The 20,877-nt window shown below is 34.7% G+C and overlaps 1 protein-coding gene and 1 non-coding gene across 2 annotated transcripts; one reads left to right on the top strand and one right to left on the bottom strand.

The window, feature by feature from the left end:
- The first annotated feature begins 8,039 nt into the window (after nt 1-8,039).
- Nucleotides 8,040-10,335, top strand: LOC112027889 (probable indole-3-pyruvate monooxygenase YUCCA5). Its single transcript, XM_024060529.2, has 3 exons — nt 8,040-8,939; nt 9,058-9,429; nt 9,711-10,335. The coding sequence occupies exons 1-3, from the start codon at nt 8,292-8,294 to the stop codon at nt 9,933-9,935; spliced, it is 1,245 nt and encodes a 414-aa protein (XP_023916297.1). The 5' UTR covers nt 8,040-8,291; the 3' UTR covers nt 9,936-10,335.
- A 1,083-nt stretch (nt 10,336-11,418) lies between these two features.
- Nucleotides 11,419-11,492, bottom strand: TRNAV-AAC (transfer RNA valine (anticodon AAC)). The gene has a single exon. It is a non-coding gene; the product is annotated as a tRNA-Val (tRNA).
- Between the last annotated feature and the right edge of the window lie 9,385 nt (nt 11,493-20,877).

The following is a 20,877-nucleotide window of genomic DNA, read 5'->3' as shown; positions in this document are numbered from 1 at the left end:
GACTATCCAACATAATGGTGATAGGACGTATGATGTCTCGTTCATTTTGTTGAGCCATAATGAAGAAAATGACCAAAAAATGAGATTTAGAGGCCTCAAATGCAGAAACAGAGCCCAAAAGTAGAATCTACGTGAAAAAATGAGCAAGACAGGTCCTGTTGAAAAAATTTTGACTTTGGTCAAAGTCAACAGTCAACGGTCTGGTCAAGGTCAATGGCTCGGTCAACGGCTTAAGATGCTAATGGAGTGCTGACGTGGCAAGGTGATGTCACCCTAGAGTTGACGTGGCAGTATGTAAAACGGAGAAGGCGCGTATGGCACGTGGAAGCACGTGAAGGCGCGTGTCCTGGCGTGTAAGGCGCATGAACGAGACTGGAGGCGTGTGCTCGTGAGGCAGAAACTTCAGGCGGCAATTGGCGGCGCATGTGAGGTTTTTTTCTGGGAAAACTTTGTTGGGTTTTGCTCGGGATCAAATGATCTGTCAATTTGTGCCTTGGCTTTGGCAGTTTGATCAACAAAACTGACGAAATCTGAGTGTTTTAGGGGCTGTGGGCGTGATGGCGGTGACTCGCTTTTGACAATGACTACTGGATGAAGGCGAGGGCAGCGGAAGAACGCCGGAGATGTCCATAGGAACCAAGAAGTCAGAGGAATGGCTCTGATACCATGTTAACAATATAAAGTAAGAGAGAATGATTGAATAGTTTGTATATTAATATGTATAAAACAACGTACAAAAGAGAGCCTTATATAGGCTAGGTATGTGTGCAATACAAGTAACATGAGTTCAGTACAAGTAATATACTGGGTTAAGCCCAATGGGCTAATCTAGCCTAATCTATACACTAACAATATATATATAAAAAATGCATTACCAAACAAATCTACGCAACAATGTGTAGAATTATACATGTACTTTCAAAAAGTGCACCATTTATGGTTGCTACGTTTCTATTGAGCACCTCATCCGAACATCATTGATCATATCATTATTATTTTTCTTATTTACTTTTTACCTTTAATTTTTTGAAAGTATTAAATATATAAATATATTGGCTATACAAATTCATCTTCAGTAGTTTTAATTTTACATATTCATCTGCTTTAATTTAATTATATCCTAGACTTTGTGATATTACCCCTTTTTGCAAAAAAATAAATAAATAAAAGGAAAAATAAAAATCAGGTGTCTCTGCTTTAAAAATGACATTTATAAAAAGTGCATTATCAACCAAGGTTTCATTTTTAAATTTACACTAAAATAAAGTGTTTAAAATGATATATATATATATATATATATAATGCATTACCAATCAAATCTAAGCAAGAACGTGTACAATTATACATGTACTTTCAAAAAGTGTACCATTTATAGTTGATACGCTTCTGTTGAGCACCTCATCCGCTACATCATTGGTCATATCATTATTCTTTTTCTTTTTTTTCTTTTTTTGACAATATTGAATATATATATATATATATATATATATAGTATCCCAAATAATTAGTAAAAAAAAAAAAAAATTAAAGAAAATTTTAAGAACAATCTCACAATGTTATAGAATCAGACAAAAAATGTTGTCATTAAAAGTTGATTTATACTATTTGGAGTAGAACTTTGAGAAAATGACTTCCTTGGTTGAGCAACCCTCCAGGGTCATAGTATAGCGTCGACCTTCATGATAGATACACTTCCACTCATAGAGGTTTAAGAAACAACCTTTTCATATAAGTTCCCTTAGTCGTGATTTGTCAATTGCACAAGAACTTATGTAATTTATCAAGAAAAATATGGATACACTTCCACTCATAGAGGTTTAAGAACAACCTTTTGATTTTCCTTAAATGAAAATGAGGACGAGACATAACACTACACCAACAGAATTGGGCTTGGTGGCACTAATGATATGTATAAGGCTTAAGTCCACACTAGGCTCGCTATTTTAAGATATCATTGAAGGCTTACAATAACTTATAAACACAAATGGGAGCTCACTCCAAACTTATATGGGACATTGGGACTAGCAATAATAAACAAAGTTTTTGAAACATACACCCACACTAACATAAAAGCAATGTTACGCTACTCATAATTTATCATTTTAACGCTGTAGAAGAAATAAAGTGAAGAAATAAAGTAAAAAAATTTGTTTTGTTTGTAGCATTACTTGTATTATAATTGTACCCTTATAGTGGCACCGCCAATCCCATTCCCCGATACCGTGGAGTTAAAACTTTCTGCTGAGTGAAGTTAATAGGAAGCTGAGGATCCACATTCCAGCACAAGTCTAGCTTATATAAACAACTTCAAATTAAGAAGTCAGTGATATCCTAATATATATGATTGCACCTTTTCTTGAACTTTTGTTTACGCGTGACTCAAACTAATTATAGAATTTGCAAAACTTTTGCATAGTTTAGTTAGCCATTACCCAACTAAAAAATATTCTGTGAAAAAAAATACGCGTTTGCTTCTTCATTAGCCAGTACCGCCGTCCACAGAAGGAAAAAAAAAAAAAAAAGCATCCTTGAAAGCCCTAGGATCTTGCTATAAAAGAAATATAGAAAAAAAAAATAGTAATAAAGAAGAAATTCTATCTCATCCTAAAAGTAGAAAGGCTCCACAACAGTTCCCATTCCCAAGCTGGCTGTGGAGCACTGCAAGGCTGGTGGGGGCTAAGGATACACATATATCTCTGTCATATCATGCATGGATATCCCTAAATATTCTTTCTATTTAATTTCAAAGAAAGTTCGTGGATACAACTTTCGTACTATAATTTTTGCGATAGTTTTGATGTTGTTGATTAGGAATAACAGAGAAAAGTGATACTTTCGTTCAAAAATAATTATCCGCTACTTATAATCGATTACTTTAACAAGTTGTACGAGAATTATGGCAAATAATATTTTTATTATTATAAAGTTTCAATTTATAAAATAATATATTTTTATTATTATAGAGTTTCAATTTATAGGTGGGGTTTGGATCTACGTTTACGTTTCACACGGCGTGTTTTCAGTTTTTGTTTTTTTTTTTTTTTAAATTAAAAATTTTTTTTTAGCTGCAGTTGTTGACCAATTCTCCCGTGAATAGTGCACTATTCATGAGACCCACAAACTTCACTTTTCAGCAACTTTTTCATTAAAAATAAGTATCACGGCACTATTCATACATTTAAAAATTATTTTGCTACAGTGTTTTCAATTTTCAGCAAAATAAGTTCTATCCAAATGGACTTATAGTGTCTATTTTTGATGATTGTACTATTTATAGAATTTCAACTATCAGAAATTCTACCAGTTAAGTTAGCTGGAACCCACTGACAAGTATTAACCTTGCAAACCCTGCAACAATAGATAATTTCTCTCTCATATCCCTTTGTATGAGTAGCATTTGGAGGCTTAGTTTATTTAAATAGGGATGGGGTAAGTAGAGTAAAGTTGAAATGATGATACTACTCATTCCAAAGCAAATATAAAATGCAAGACCTTAGAAACGCCAAGCTCATAGCTCCAATCTTTTCATGAAAAGGAGAGACCCATATGGAGTTCAAGGTTTCATGCACATGCTTCCCTTTTCTTCCCCAAGAAAATAAGTTTTGTCACTCGAGAGCTCCTAGTGGGTGAGTGGGGCACAGCCGCCCAGTCTTTACTTTTACAACTCAAAACTCTTCACTTAGTCACAATTAAAGTGAATTTGTACTTCACAACTCTATCACACACGAATGAACCCTAAACCTAGGTATACTAATTAATTACATTCATAATCAACTAACCGAAAAGCTAAAACCCCACTTAAATTTTCTATTTTCAGGACACGTGTCGAATTTTAAACTATGTTCTTTATTTTAAACTATGTTCTTTATATAAAAATGTACCGAAAGCAACATCATTTCTTAACCTTCTACTTCTTAGGCTTCCACGTATCATGAACGAAAATCAAGGCATTGTTGTAGTAAAATATGCAAATTCATTCTCCAAAACTACTAAACTAAAAAAAAAAAGATAATCCTAATGCAATTCATTTAGATTTAGAATTCTCTAGTTGGCGTTAAAAAAGTTATGCTTAATTATATATTTGGTCTTCAAATTTTGATATGTATTTCAAAATAATCTTGATACTTTGGTTCTTATATTTTTAAAATTATTTTTAAAATTCTTAATTGTCATCCAATAGACAAAAAATAAGGACTTGATAAAATGAATTCATACATCATACTATCATAGCCTTCATGTCAGCAAAATGATCTCGATTTTTTTTTTTTTTTTTTTTTTGGATCACACTAGCAAAAATTTTCAATTAATCAAATTACGGTAAGGACATTTTTGAAACTTTCAAAGTGTAAGAACAATTTTGAATAAATGTATATATAGTTTAACCAAAAAATTATATTCACTCTATTCTAATTTCTTTGTCTTCTATTTCATTTTGGGATGTCCTAAAATATTGTCCTGTTTCTAAAATTAAAAACCATTAATTTATTAATGTTTCTATTATGCCTCTGCTGTATTTCCAAAACCATTTTTGATAAATTTATTTAAGGGTAGTTTTGAAAACTTATATATTTTTATACATTAGACAAGATAATAAATAATTTTTCCTTAAAAAATTAAAATTTTAAAAATAGAATAAATAAATTAGGACAGAGGGATCAGTTAATTACGACAAGCAACTTGTTCACCAAGTTAGCTTTCTCTAGAATATGGGTGGTTTGCTAAGAATTTTGCATTTGAACTAGTTGGCATTTTTTGGTGTTTTTAATGGAAACTCCTGTTCGAATTGAGGTGGAGATGAGTAGAATAGATTTGATAAGAAATCAATCTAATTTTTGGTCACGTCTACTCTACTCCCCCTCTCTTTGCCTCAATCCAAACGGGATTATCAAAGTTCAATTTTTCTCACCGTTTTAATTATTGAATTATATAAAAAAAGAAAAAGAAAAAGAAAAGAAAAACATGGGTATTTTAGTACAGTAATTGGACCATCATTATGCCTACCTAATTAGGTCAAATTAAAACCTAATTTCTACTCTACATTCGGTCAAATTAAAACCTAATTTCTTTTCTACATTAAAATTCTTGTAGCACCGACTTACTCCTTCTGGGGATATTTCATATGTCTACCTGCAGGGAGGTAGCCTGGCCTGTTTTTTCTTACAAACCGAACATTATTTTCTTCTAACTTTTGCACTGTATTACTCATTCCTCCTGTATAGGATTCAAAGAACTGCTGCTACTACTACTCGTTTTCTTTTCCTTGCCTAAGCCTTTCTTTTCTCATCCTCGTGTATAGCCTTGTCTTTAATTCAATAATATACTAATTAATTAAGTACTTTCCGCTCTCGCAAATAACAAATGTGAAAGAAATACGTGCTTTACATACAACCAATCATAGCAAAAAGTCCACACATAACATTCTATTGGTGCATTTCACATGCTACATGGATGAAAGTAATTCTAGATTGATATAAATAATGCAGTGTTCACACATTACTAAATATTGAAATTTAATATATATATATATATATATATATATAATCTAACAAAATTATACCCTTAAACATTCATATGCTCTAGATTCTTGGCTAACCGGCACCTACAACCCTGACGATCCTTTTAGAAATTAATCCTCTAATGTTACCAAGGTTACTTTGGTTTTTTAATCCATTAGGAGTGCCACTTTTTAATCTTCATTATTATTATTATTATTATTTTTTTTTATATAATTCAATAGTTGGGAGGGGGATTTTAGAATGAAAATACAGGCACAAAAATTTCACAACAAAACTTACATGGAAGGCTTTTAATAATAGGTAAAAAAATGATGACATTAATGAGCCTAGATGAGAGCAAATAGGGGTGTGCATGGGTCGGGTTAAGCGGATTTTTTGACCCAACCCACCATGGTGGGTCAAAAGAAATTCAACCAAACCCAACCCATCACATAAGTCCAACCCAAGGGTCAGGTTGAACCCATGAGTTGGAAATTTATTATTATTATTATTAATAAATTGAGTAAAAAAAATATAAATATAAATTTTTTAAAAAAATCCAAAGATTAGTTTTAATGTAACTCTTTAAAGGCAAATAACACTAATGACTAAACAATAATAGTAATTTACTAGAGTTTGTGTGAACTAATTAGCTTTTATATAGGATAGGAAGAGCTAGTTATTTTAAAAATTTTATTAATTATATAATATATTTTAATATATATATATATATATTAAATATATGGGTGGGTCGGGTTGGGTTTGGCGAGTTTGAAATTTTATGACCCAAACCCAACTCGACCTGCTATCAAAATTTTTTTGTAACCCAACCCAACCCACCAAGCCCTAAAAACTAACTCAACCCGGCGGGTTGAGTTGGGTTGGTCGGTTTTTGGGTTGGTCGGTTTTGGCGGGTTGGCTACACAACCCTAGCAAATAATAACTTGCCACTTAAGTTTTATTGTGAAATTCTAACAAAATTGTATCCTTAAACATTTATACGCTCTAGATTCTTGGTTAAGTGATACCTACAACCATGATAACCCTTTTAAACATTAATCTTTTGATGTTACAAAGGTTATTTGGATTTTTAATCACGTTTAATCCATTAAGTGTGCCTCTTTTTTACCTTTTTATTTATTATTATTATTTTTTTTATAATTTGATAGTTGGGAGGGAGATTTAAGAATAAAGTTACAAGCAAAATAGTTTTACAATAATTCTACAAGGAAACCTAGATAGTAAGTTGTTAATGGTAAATAAAAAAGTAATGTTAGTATGAACTTAGATAAGAACCAATAACAACTTGATATCTAAAGTTTGTTATGAAATTATTATGGAACTATTATTGTGCCCATATTATTACTCAAAAATTTAAAATTTAAATATCTCAAGGCATCGGATGAGTTACAAAACTCTTAATACTCTTTAATGTAATCCAATTAAAAGTGTCGAAAAAGTCCCAAAACCTAAAGTATATGCCTCTACCAATTGATTAAACAATAATAAGCTTATAATAAAGCTTCTAATAAGTGTGGAAGTTAGCTTTATTTAGCTGAAAATTAATGGGGATGTGGAAGTGGTGTTTTATTTATTTTAATTTTTTCCTAAAAGATAGTTGTGGAAATTGGTAAACGAATGTGTACGTTGGATACGTATGGGGAACACATGGCACAAGCGTGGTGACCAAGACGGGTTGGCAGAATGGGCTCTATGACTGTGGGCCGGAAACAACAGCTTTTCAGTCACATTTCCGATGCTTATTACACAGGCTTTTGTTGGGGCCCAAAAATATATATGTATATGTAGGCCCACCTTACAGCTTGGCTCGATATCCACTCCACGTGGGAGCGTCTGACTCAGCATGCTCTACTAACTCAGATGATCATAGGTCAAGCTTTTGTGGGCCAATAAAATCAGACGTGGATGACCCATCACTTTCATTGCTCCCTAATTCTCATTCTAATTCTCTGTTTACTGTTTAATTCAAGTTTATTTCCCCCCAAAAGAAAACACATAAAATAAAAAAAACTATAATAAAAAAAAAAAATACCCTTTTACACTACCTCATATGTATGTTGTTGATACATCTCTTCAGCTCATCAATTCCATCAAAATGTACTCAAATTTCTAGAACTTCACCAGTTTCAAGTTAGAGAGAGAGAGAGAGAGATAGAGAGAGAGAGATCATTGTGATATAATACAGTGTTCAATGAAAAAGAAACCATCAAGCTGCCATGCATCCATGGGTGACGCAGATATTGCCTAACATTCCCCATTTTATTATACACAGCAGCTTCACAAAAACAAAAATTAGAGAAAAAGCCCAATCACATCTTGTGGTACTAAAAATACTTTCCCAAGAAAATAATAAATTTATTCCCCAAAATATACGCTTCAAGAATAATATAGTAAGATCTAATATTTTAATGCTCCATATATAATAACATTTTTAGATGATTAAAAAATCCAAAAGGCGGGGCAGACTCATGATTTGCAAGTTTCAGACTAAGACTCTCATGGGGCGTTAACTCACCACTCCCTTCGGATGCTACCTATATATATGACCCTCTCCACCCGTTAGTCCCCACAAACAAAACTCAAATCATATTCTCTAACAAAGCTCTTAAACTTTCAAACCTCAAACTTCATACCTCAAAAACAAAAACTCTCATATTTTCACTTCAAAAACTGTCCACAAATCATTTCTAGCTTATTCACACCTTGTATTCTATTCTCTTCAAGCCACAAACACATTTCTCCCACAATTGACACCTTTTAGTCTTTTGAACAAACATGGAGAACTTCTTTGGTTTTGCTGATCATAAAGATTTCTTCTCTCGTAGATGCATTTGGGTTAATGGTCCAGTCATAGTTGGTGCTGGCCCATCTGGGCTAGCCACAGCTGCTTGTCTTAGAGAACAAGGAGTACCCTATGTAGTCCTTGAAAAAGCTGATTGCATAGCTTCCTTGTGGCAAAAGCGCACCTATGACAGGCTAAAGCTTCACCTCCCTAAGCAATTTTGCCAGCTCCCTAAACTTCCTTTCCCACAAGAATTCCCTGAATACCCAACAAGGATTCAATTCATAGAGTATTTGGAGGACTATGCTAAGCACTTCGAGATCAGCCCACGATTCAATGAGTGCGTTCAGTCTGCTAGGTACGATGAGACTAGTGGATTGTGGCGTGTCAAGACTTCTGAAGCTGAATACATTTGCCATTGGCTTGTGGTGGCCACAGGCGAGAATGCTGAGGTTGTCTGGCCTGATATTGAAGGATTAACTGAGTTTAAAGGTGATGTCATGCACGTTAGTGAGTACAAGTCCGGCAAGAAGTATGAAGGGAAGAAAGTACTAGTTGTGGGGTGTGGCAATTCTGGCATGGAAGTTTCTCTTGATCTTTGCAACCACAATGCCTCACCATCCTTGGTGCTTCGTAACTCGGTAATTACTATTACTTAATTCCACATAGTGCTAACTCAGGACTACTCGTTCTGAGGAAATTATGAATTTAATTATTTAACTAGTATTCTAATGGCGTTTGTTCTGTTTTGCAATACAGGTTCATGTCTTGCCAAGAGAAATACTTGGGAAATCTACATTTGAATTGGCGGTTTTGATGATGAAATGGCTTCCCCTTTGGCTAGTTGACAAGCTCCTCTTGTTTCTTACGTGGTTGATGCTCGGAAGCATTGAGAAATATGGGTTGAAAAGGCCTGCAGTTGGGCCAATGCAGCTCAAGAACACTATGGGGAAGACTCCTGTGCTGGACATTGGTGCATTGGACAAAATCAAATCTGGTGGCATTAAGGTTGTTCCTGGAGTCAAGAGGTTCTTACACAACCAAGTAGAACTTGTAAATGGCGAGATGCTTGATATTGATTCAGTTGTTTTTGCTACTGGATACCGCAGCAATGTCCCTTCTTGGCTTCAGGTGAGAAAATGTTCTAATTCCTCTGTTTCTCTTCTTTTGTGGGTGTTTGAAAGGCAGTTTTGACAGTTGGTTTTTTAACAAAACAATAAACAAGTTGTTTACTTGATTTTCATGCTAAAAAATGTCAGACTCTGAGATGAGTTTGGCATTTATGCCAGTTTTGAATTTGTCCTATTACCTTACAAAAATATCCTTTTTTTAAAAGAGTAAAACTGGTTTAGAAGCTTCCTTCTATGATTGTTTGCACAAATAGGCTAATTTTGTTTTGGTTTAATGTACAGGAAAGCGAGTTCTTCGCCAAGAATGGATTTCCAAAAGCAGCATTCCCACATGGGTGGAAAGGAAACAGTGGACTCTATGCAGTTGGGTTCACAAGGAGAGGGCTCTCTGGTGCGTCCTCAGATGCCATGAGAATAGCACAAGATATTGGCCAAGTCTGGAGAGAGGAAACTAAGCAAAAGAAGAGAACCACAGCTTGCCATAGAAGATGTATTTCCCAGTTCTAAACATTCAATATTTCAACTTAATCATCCAGTGAATCTCAGTTGTTTAGTGAGATTTTTGTAGAGTAAAAAAGAAAAAAAGAAAAAAAAAATGACATTGTATAAAAACACAAAGAAAGAAACAGATAGCACAGAGTTAGAGCCCTCTCCAAAGGCCCAAGTTTTCAGGTGTTTTGGGCATTTTGTAAACTGAGGATGATGTGGCTGATCTTGTTCTTGTTCCTTTTTTTTTTTTTTTTGGGAGTTTCATACAGTTTGTGTACCATATTCAATGAAGTTAAATGACAAAAGTTTCTCTTTTCACTATTAGATGTTGTATTTCATGTTGTATCTCTATTCTAGTTTCAACTCAAGAAAGCCTTGATAGCAGACTAGTTAACATTATTTGTACTTTTCCTATGAACTTAACAGATCAAATATGAAAATTTCCTTCTCTTTTTTTTCATGTTTCATATAATTTTTGTACCATATTCAATGAATAAGATTTTGATAATTTAAACTCTGTTGTCCTCATTGGCATATTCAATGATTTAAGTTAAATAAATGACAAAAAGTTTCCTTTTTCGACCGATGCCCTGTTGATCAATTTGATTTTTATGTTTCACACGTTGTACTTGTATCTCTATTCTAATTTCCATTCAAGAAAGCCTTAATAACAGACTAGTTAACACCGTTTTTACGCCATATTAAAAGGGATAATTCAATAGTTAGAAGAAGGGGAATTTGAACTTGAAAATTAGAATCAGTTGATAAAACCCTACTTCCAACTATCGAATTACCCCTTTTTTTAATAAAAAAAAATGCTTTTTATTTTTTGTACTTCTATAGTTAGAGGATGAAAGATTTAAATCTTGAACGTTTATGTTTGAAACACTACGAGATATAAGTTGAGCTACAAAACTCGTGATATCCTTAAATGGGACCTTAAGAGATCTTAATAAACCATTAACTTTATTTATGCATCAGGGTTTTATCAAAGAAAGGCCCACAGATTCAATGTTTGAGATTGCAACTTGACAATAATCATCAATCATCAGATGAGTAGGCTCCATGCATTACAATGGGAATCCAACACCCACCACCCTCTCTCTCTCTCTCTGGTGGAAGATAACCATATTCCAATATGGCTGCACATCACTATTCTCTTTAAAATTATTATCTTGAGTTTGACCAACTCACTAAAATAACATATATAATAGGTTTACAAAGTCTCAGTTGCCTTGCACATGGTTTGCGCCACACAGAAACTCAATGAAAAAAAAAAATATAACAGTTAAATCTTCTCTGGAAAGCATAATATAAAGTTGAGAAGAACTTGGAATGTTAATAATTTTTTATATTCAAGACTTTATATACGTTTTATTATTATTATTATTATTTTTGAGAAAAAGACTTCAAATATGTTTGATTAGGTAATAGAGCAAAGGCCAGACAAAAATTACATGAATAAAAAAAATCAAATGAAAATTGTTAGGTTTTACATATTTGGCGTCGCCCGGGTTCGAACCGGAGACCTTCAGTGTGTTAGACTGACGTGATAACCAACTACACCACGACACCAGCTTGGACTTTCGGCTTGATACTCTTTATAAGTACATTGGAGAGTGGGTTTTTCATGTTAAATTGAGTATCTGAATTATGTTGTCCCAATATTTAATCATGAAAAGAATGAGAGAAACGGAATTTTTTTTAACATCATTTAAATAAAATGGTTTGAGTTTCTAAAAGTACTCTTAAAAAAAAAATTGAGTGAAAAATGAATATTAACTTTTCAAATAAAGTTAAAAATAAGTTAAGAAAATCATCAATATAGCGTTCATTGACCTAAAAGGACCATATTTATATTATTTTGAGACATCATCACAAACACTGACGGCTCTCGGATTTTTTTCTAGGGGGGTTAGAAGTGGCGAAGTTAGGAATATGTCATGGGGGGCGAGTAAAAAATAAAATGATTATTTTTTTCCTATAAAGAAAACTTTCATATTATTACAATAATCTAAACTTGTATTCTAACTACAATTCACAATACAATTATATTGTGCAATAGTCAAAAAAACTATTAATAGTTTAAAAATTGGTAAAACAACAACTTTTGAATGCATAAACAAATATAATTAAATAACTAATAATACATTTTTGTCAAATTAATAATAACTTATTATATATATATATATATTTTTTGAGAAAATAACTTATTATATTTATATGTAATATCAATTATATAAAAATATATGATAAAGAAGAATAGTAACACTAACACACCTAGGATTAGGATTAGGAGTAAATATGAAACTAAGAAAAAAAACAGTAACTAGTATAAGTTTTTGCTTTTGAAGTGTATGACTTTTTAATCATAAACGTGGTCACTCTCTTGGAATTGAAGCAAGCACTAAAATACTTCTTGGACTTGGAAATCTATAAAGCATTTATCAAACTACTTGATTAAACATTAAGAAACACTAAAAAAAAAAAAAAAAAAAAACATAAAAGGGAGAAAGAGAGATAGAGAGAAGGAGGAAAGAATCACAGATTAGAGATATATATATATATATATATATTTTTTTTTAAAATGAAGGAGCAAAATTTTGAAACATTTTTTTTTTCTTTCTTATAATAAATTAAATATTTTAAGAGTAGTACTACTGACACAACACTTTCAAAAATATTTCACAACAAAATCGATGTGATAAGTTATTAACGGTATATAAAAAAGTGATGTCAGTTGTGGGTTATAGTGTTCAAATTTTTATTTTAGGGGTCCAAACGAAAAATAAAATAAAATTTTATATATAAAATATTTTTTTTGGCTAGGTCAGGGGTTCATTTGAAACCCTGACCTTAATGTAACGTTGCCCACAATTCACAAAATAGAACAAAGGCCTAATAATAGACTGATGGAAAAGGGAAGTTAGTGTCAACAACTTGTTAATTTCCTTTCCAATTCCTTGTTTGTAACATCCAATGGAAGCGAATTAATTTGTGACACATGGTTGGGGATGAGTTTTGTTGCCAAGGTCCGTTTGGTTGGAGGAGTGGAAAAGTGGGAGGATGGAAAATTATGGGAGGATGGAAAAGTAGGAGGATAGAAAATATTTGGTTTTTCCTCTTGTATGTTTGGTTAGAGAGGTAGAAAAGTAGGATGGTGGAAAACTCTTTTGTTTGGTTGGAGAAAAAAAGGGAAAGATGGAAAATGTAATTTATATAAATTGACTATTATACCCTTATTACATAATATGTAAGAAATATATTTATTTGTTCATTAAATAATATAAAATTTACCAAATTATACATATAAATTTATATTATTATTTTTATTATTATAATGTAAAAAATTACAATAGTGTACATATAAATTTAATTGGGCAAAAATGTGGTCATACAAAGTGGTCATACAAATTTATAGTGTACATACAATAATGTTTTTATTTTTTTCCCCTCAATTATTATAAGGTTCCTTTTAACTAGGGCAATTTAATAAAAAAAAAAAAAAGTTTACGTTTTTCCAAAGGACATGTACATAATGCATGGTAGATAAACGAATGAAAAAAAATCTAATCTACCCGATGTACCTAAGCCCTCCAAGCTCCTACTCCAACAAGGCTTCTCGGAACCGTGTCTTGTCTTAGTTATCCGGATCCCGCAACAAGCTCCATGTTGCATCTGCCATTCCAGGCTTCTTCCAATGCTTCCCAGCAGCACCAAAACGTCACACAACACTCTCCAAATGTGTGGTAAGTGTTTGGGCTATCAACCTCTCAATGGTGTGGAAATGGAGAGGGAAGGGTTGAGGAGATACCACAAGCAAGTGTATAGAGAAAGGTGGGAATGACAATCTCTAATTGCAAATGTGTTTGGCTAAGGTTTTCTCTCTGAAGCATTCCTCAACATTTGTGGGTAATGGGGGTTTATATAGGATAGGTGCAAATGTGTGAGTCAGTCAGTACATGCTGGCAGAACAACATGTCTCGCGGGTGTCTCGCAGGAAGGCTTTACCCGCGAGATACTCGCGAGAAACAGCTGTCTCCATCTGTCATGACTCTTCGCATTCCAGCATGTGTAGGGCACATGCTTCACTTCGCGGGAAGCTTAGTCGCGAGATACCCGCGAGATTCCATCAACTTCCAACTTGCTTGAGTCTTCACACACTCTCTATCACACACCCCTTACAACAAATCCCACAACAAATACAGGGTATAAACGATTGATAGAAATTACAATCAAATTTGGCACGGAATAAAAGCCAACAAAACACATAGTTGTAAATCACAACTTTACAAGCATTTAACCTAAAAGATAGCCCACCAATGTCAATAAGGGCAGCTGATAAGGGCATTTTTGACAAGGAAATCAATAACCAACGTCAAACATTCTATGAAGGCCGACGGCACCCATGGAATCGCTAGTCTCATAGAAGATGACAGAATGGTGTGACCCTAAAGCTGACGAACGCGTTCCCTCACGAACCGATGGAGGATTTTTGATTGATAGAAGATCACAAACCGACGAAAGACCCTAAACTGATGGAGAGTAAAGTCGACGGGTCCCACGTGGCCTTACTTGATTCTCACGCATACTCATATATGGAAACATCTTGCGTATCACACACAAAAACCCCACTACATGCCCATATCTTTCTCATATGGAAGGACACCCTAAAATCTTGGAAACCCTAACGTCATATCTTCCTTACAAGGAAAGATCCCTACTTCTAAGGGGTCTTGGTTCACTACTCGCCACTATATAAGCACCAACTCTCGTCTTTCCACAAGTACACAGAAATCCCTAACTCTCTCGCTATAGAGTTCTTAGAGATTTCTCATTTGCTAACTTGACCTTCGGAGGGTTTTTGGTCGGTACCATGCCACTGCCTTCTATTTGGTCTTTGTGTTCTTACTCTGGAGGTACCCATTAGCCTGATTTGAATCCAAAAACTCATTAACAATTTTTGTTACCATGCTAGTGCCTTCTATTTGGTCCTTGTGTTCTTACTCCATAGGTACCCATTAATGTGATTTGGAGCCAACAACTCACTGACGATCTCTACACATCATCATGAGTTATTTCATCTTAGTGTGTTGACATAAAGCTAATGCTTTGAACGAGGTTTATTAAACTTTAATATGGTCAATTATTATCAAACCTTGAAGAACTAAATAAATTAAGCTTATTAGGCTAGGTTTCATGTGAAAAAATGTAGGGTCTTTTGTGAACTAGGTAGCTATTTTTTGAAATATGTTATTCTAAAAGTTGCTAACCAATCATTAAGAACCTATTTGATAACCCTAACGTCAGTGGGGGCAGAGTATAAAATTAGTTTAGGAATGATAGAAGTATCTTGTATAAATTGAGGAATTCATTGATCTTTTAATATTTCCCTTAGTGGCTCGCTACTTCTAAGCTTACCTAGGCCCAACCCCAGCTCCACATCTAGGCCCAAACTTCTATGGAATACAACCATGATCTAATGCAAGGGATGACATAAATGTTTATTAATGATACGTGAAAATCAGTAGGTTGGAATTCTTCGAACTATGGTGGTAGCTTTTTGATCCTGAAAAGAAAAGAAAGAACTATCAAGGGTGACTAGTGTAACCTGGCCAAGGACCTTCCAACGGTTAAGTTATTTTTCTCTCTAGAACATAAGGATGGGAAACTATGAATAGTAGAACTTACCTTGGGTGAATGGGACTTGCTTTTTTTATAGAGAGTTAGAAGTGGGTCTACTTGTTCAGATCTACCACCATCACAGGTGATGTGTCTGGTTAATGGAGAAAATGGGGTACGTGGAGCGAACTATGGGGAGTCCTCTCCACATTTTAGGAGTAGTGTATAATGGTCTGATTATATGAAGCCTTTTTGAGAAGTTCTCATAGAATTCACTAAGTGTCCTCTGGTCATCCATGCCTTTGGATCATGGATGACTGCCTTGAAATTGGATGACTTTGTTACTTATGAATGAGTTGTACAACGCTCTCCCTAGGCTTCTTTCTTCACAAAGCTTTCTGGACGTTGTTTGATTATGGTCGACCATCATGGACAAGCCATTCTAACTTGAGCCCCTATCATCTATAAAATAGAAAATGAGTTTGGAAGGGCTCAACAGTTAAGACAAAATTCAATGGTATTCACCCAATCTTCGATCTGGGACATTCAATTTAAGCTCACATCTATTATGTTATTCAAGTAGACAAACATTGAAAATAATAATAATAATTGTAATAGAATTAGGGCATCACAATGAAGTTAATATCTACTCAGTTCATCATCTTGTTAAACTATCTCAAATTGTTGAGAATACAAGCCTTATCTAGCCCCTAATCTTGCTATGATTGCTATCGCATGGTAGTGTAGAGTGACTAAATAGGTCTTTTTTTTTTTTTTTTTTGGTCAAAATTTCGAAGCTGTCACGTTGTGCTAGTAGAAGGACTTGTAGGTAGTTTAAGACTAGCTAATATGAAAAAGAAGTTGACATTGAGAGGGTCAAAGTCCAATCGAAATTTCATTAATGCCAATGTTGGTAATTATAGAATATTATTGTTGTATAATAAAAACATAACCTTCTTCTCACATAATATAGTGGGTCTTGCAAATTAAATTCATGATTAAACTCTCTCCCAGCCATGGAGTCCTCTCTCTCTCTCGTGTTGTACAAGTTCTTTCTTCCTTGACCTAGGTCTAAGGGTATTAGTTTTTCCTTTCATTATTTCATGATCTTGACAGCATGGCAAATGATGTGACTGACAGTTTGGGCAATATGAAGTTGACATCTGATGAAGAGGAGATTATCCATATCTCTGATGAAGGCAGATTGAAGGCCTTGGACAGTTGTAGTTTGAGTCTTATTGGGAAGTTCTTAACATGTAAACCTTTCAACACACGTGCAACAAAGAATACTTTGAGAAGGGAATGGGGATTGGAAAACAATTTGCTGATTATTGAGGTGGGTCCGAATCTTTTCCAATTCAAGTTTCAATCAGAGTTTAATATGGCCCGTATTCCATAAGATGGGCCTTAGTCTTTTGATAATCAGTTGTTATTGCTTCAAAGGTGGCAGAAAGGGCTGACAGTAGGGAACATTAAATTTGAGCATGCTTCTCTATAGATTCAAATATGGGGTGCACCATTTGATATGGTTTCCTCTCAAGTAGCAAGGGAAGTCGGTAATAGACTTGGAAGAGTTGAGGAAGTAGAGGGAAGCGACTGCAAGATCTTAATTATTTTATGCGAGTTAAAGATGCTTTGCTGATTGTAAAGCCCTTGTGGAAAGGAGGTTTTATTTCTGGTTCAGATAGGGTTCGTACCTGGGTATCGTTTAAGTATGAACGGTTTACCCTTGTTCTACCATTATTGCGGTTTGTTAGGGCATGATATAAAGCATTATGCATCACCAGGGCGCTCAACAATTTTGGAGGCCTTAGGCGAAAATTTTAAGTGGATTCTTTTTTTAACTTTAAAGTCTAAATTTGTACAAATAAAAATTAATTTATTATTTGGTTCAATAAATTAGTATTACTATAATACAAATAAGTTGATATAATATACATCAAATAATTAATTGATGTGATAATTTATAATAATTGATAAAGTAAGAGTTTGTATTAAAAAAATGTGATAACTTATTAATTAGTATGGGGTCGTGTGGGGGCCAACTTAGTTTAGGCCTTGTGATGTGTTGGGGCTCGTGGACAAGACTGCACAGTGCTATGTGCATTGTACAGTCTTATCCTATCAAGTTATGTGCACTGTTGTTGTGCAGTATACTAGATTTTAATATACAATGTGGCTCTTTTAATGCATTTTATTGACCAATAAAAATACCTAAAATATTTTTTTTTTGTAATTAAAATATATAGATAAATATACTATATATATAATTTTTTTTTTTTTAACAAGTGGGTTTTTTTTTTTTTATTTAGGGGAGGTGGATTATTAATACGGGGATTCTCTAAGAGCTATGGGAGGGCATCCACACTCTTTCTCACCAAGATATACATATGACAGTGTTGGGGCTATGAAAGGACAAATGTCAGGGGAGTCTACAAATTATAGCCTGATGTAAGGAACTTTTCTGGCGGTGGGATTGGAGAGTACAAACCCTAGTAAACGGGTTGAAACTGAGTCCGAGATTCTAGGAGATTTACCTACTTTCCAAGAAGGTGATAACATGGACATGGGAGGAAAAGATGACGTGCAGGAAGGAAATTCTTTACGGATGGTATCAAGTCCGAACTTTAAGGGTGCTGATGTGGAGTAGATGAGAGAAGTGACAGGCCTGCCAACTAGGTTGGATTTAATTAAGGTGGCAACGAGTAAAACTGAGGAAGGAGTGCTTGGGGTTGACTCTAGTGGACTGGATTAGAGATTTGAGAAGGATGGGCCTAGTTCTTTAAAACTCAAATCCACTTGGACTAAGTTTAACCAAATGGATTTTGGCTTGGAGGACTGTCAAAAGCTTTGCAGCTGCCAAGCCGTGGGAAAAGAAGCAGTGAATCTACTAGGGAGGAATAGCAGCATGAAAACTTTGATATTAGGGAGCCTAAGCGTGGAAAGGTTGGGGGTGGAGATGTTGAAAATATTATATCGGCGGGGGTGGAAAGCCACCCTTGACGTGAGCAATGAGGATCCTAAGTTGGAACTACCAAGGGCTTGGGAACCCTTGGACAGGACGTAGCCTTCACTAATTAGTGAGGGAACAAGCTCCCATGGTGTGTTTTCTTATGGAGACACAGTTGGATATAGAGGGTTTTAATAATCTTTACGGTAACTTGCATTTTCAGAATAAAATAATTGTTAAACATCTAGACTCCATAAGGATGATATTAGGTTAGAGGTGATTAATTATACTGCAAATCATGTTTTAGCTAAAGTAATAGAGGAAGATGGTTTTGTTTGGTTCATGATAGGTTTTTATGGTTGGCTAGAGACACAACAAAAATTTAATTCTTGGAAACTATTGGAATATTTGAAGACTTATGTGGAGGGTCTATGGTTATGTTTTGGAGACTTTAATGCTATACTCCATTCCTTGAAAAAGCAAAGCACAAGGCAGCCACATATTTCCCAGATTAATGAGTTTAGGGAGGCTTTGGAGAGTTGTCAATTAGAAGATCTAGGTTACAAAGGATATCCTTTTACTTGGACTAACAAGAGACCCGATGATGCAAATACTAAATCGAGACTTCATAGAGTTGTGGCAAAGAAGGGGTGGATTGAAAAATTTGAGGTCAGCAATGTAGTGCACCTTCTTCCTTATGCTTTAAACCATATTCCTATTGCTATCCAGGTTCAAAAATTTAGACAGAAACATCGTAGAGCTGATCGGGGTTTTAAGTTTAAAGAGAGTTGGTTGTTATAGGATGAATGTGAGGCTCAGGTTTAGCAAGCATGGAGTTTGGCAGGTACTGGGGATTCAGGTTTGGCAGATGTGCATGCAAAAATAAGTGCTTGTGGTGATGATATAAAGGCGTGGGGAGACACAAGGACTGGACCTAAGGAGGAAGAGATTAAATCCCTTCAGAACCGGCTTGATAGAATTAATAGAGCTAACACTACTAATGAGAGTAAGGTGGAATATTTGGAGATCAGTAAATAGTTGGATGATCTCTTGTTAAAACATGAGATTTATTGGGCATAACAATCTAGGTTTGCATGGTTGAAACATGGGGATAGAAATACTAAGTTATTCCACTCAAAAGCATCACAACAGTGATGACAGAATTATATTAAGGGCATTATGAGTCCACAGGAGCAATGGGTGGAGGAGGTGGAGGACATAGCTAGAGTTCCAATTGATTATTTTGATAATCATTTTTGTGTAGGATCATGCAATCAAATGGAGGAGTGTTTAAGCACAATTTCGGCCAAAGTAACTACAGACATGCAGGAGATGCTTTCTAGGGATTTTACTACTGATGAAATCAAGGAAGCTGTATTTTAGATGGGACCAACAATGGCACTTGGACCTGATGGTATGAATGCCTTATTTTATCAAAAATTCTGGCATTATGGGTGGTGATGTAGTGAATGCTGTGTTAGAGTTTTTGAACAATGGAGTTATGTTACCAAATTTAAATCATACCAATATTATGCTCATCCCTAAAGTGAAGAATCTAGAGAAAATTTCTGAATTTAGACCTGTTAGTCTTTGTAATGTCATTTATAAGGTTATTTCTAAAGTCCTTGCCAAAAGATTGAAACAAGTGCTTCTTGATATTATTTCTCCCACCCAGAGTGCTTTTGTGCCAGGTAGAATTATTACAGATAATTTTATTTTGGCATATAAGGCTTTGTATTCTATGCATGCTAGGAAGAAAGGCAAAACAGGTGCTTAGGCTTTGAAGCTGGATGTCAGCAAAGCATATGATTGAGTGGAATGGCTATTCCTACAGGGCATTATGCAGAAGTTGGGATTTCTAGAAAAGTGGATTGAGAGAGTGATGACATGTGTCACCACCACATCATTCTCTATTCTACTTAATGGAAAACCTTATGGGAATGTGACTCCATCTAGGGGAATCCATCAGGGAGATCCTCTCTCATCGTACTTATTTCTATTATGTGTAGAGGGATTTACATCTTTGTTGGCAAAAGTAGAGTCTGATGGGAAAATTCATGGCGCATCCATTTGCAAAGGGGCACCAAAAGTTTCTAATTTATTGTTTGTAGATGATTCCCTTTTGTTCTGCAGGGCAACACAAAATGAAGTGGAGGTCGTTTCTGAGGTGCTTCAGACCTATGCCAATGCGTCGAGTAAGTGCATAAATTTGGAGAAGTCTTCGGTCTTTTTCAGTAGCAATACTTTAGCTAGTCAGAAGCAAGGCATTCTAAGGATTTTGGGAGTGGAGGAAGTGAACCAGTTTAAGTCTTATTTAGGGCTGCCTACCTTAGTAGGGAGAACAAAGTATCACACATTCTCATACTTGAAGGATAGGATATGGAAAAA

This window comes from Quercus suber, unplaced genomic scaffold, assembly GCF_002906115.3.
Source record: "Quercus suber isolate HL8 unplaced genomic scaffold, Cork oak 2.0 scaffold_449, whole genome shotgun sequence".
Lineage (NCBI taxonomy): Eukaryota > Viridiplantae > Streptophyta > Magnoliopsida > Fagales > Fagaceae > Quercus > Quercus suber.
This window is presented reverse-complemented; position numbering and strand designations above follow the sequence as displayed.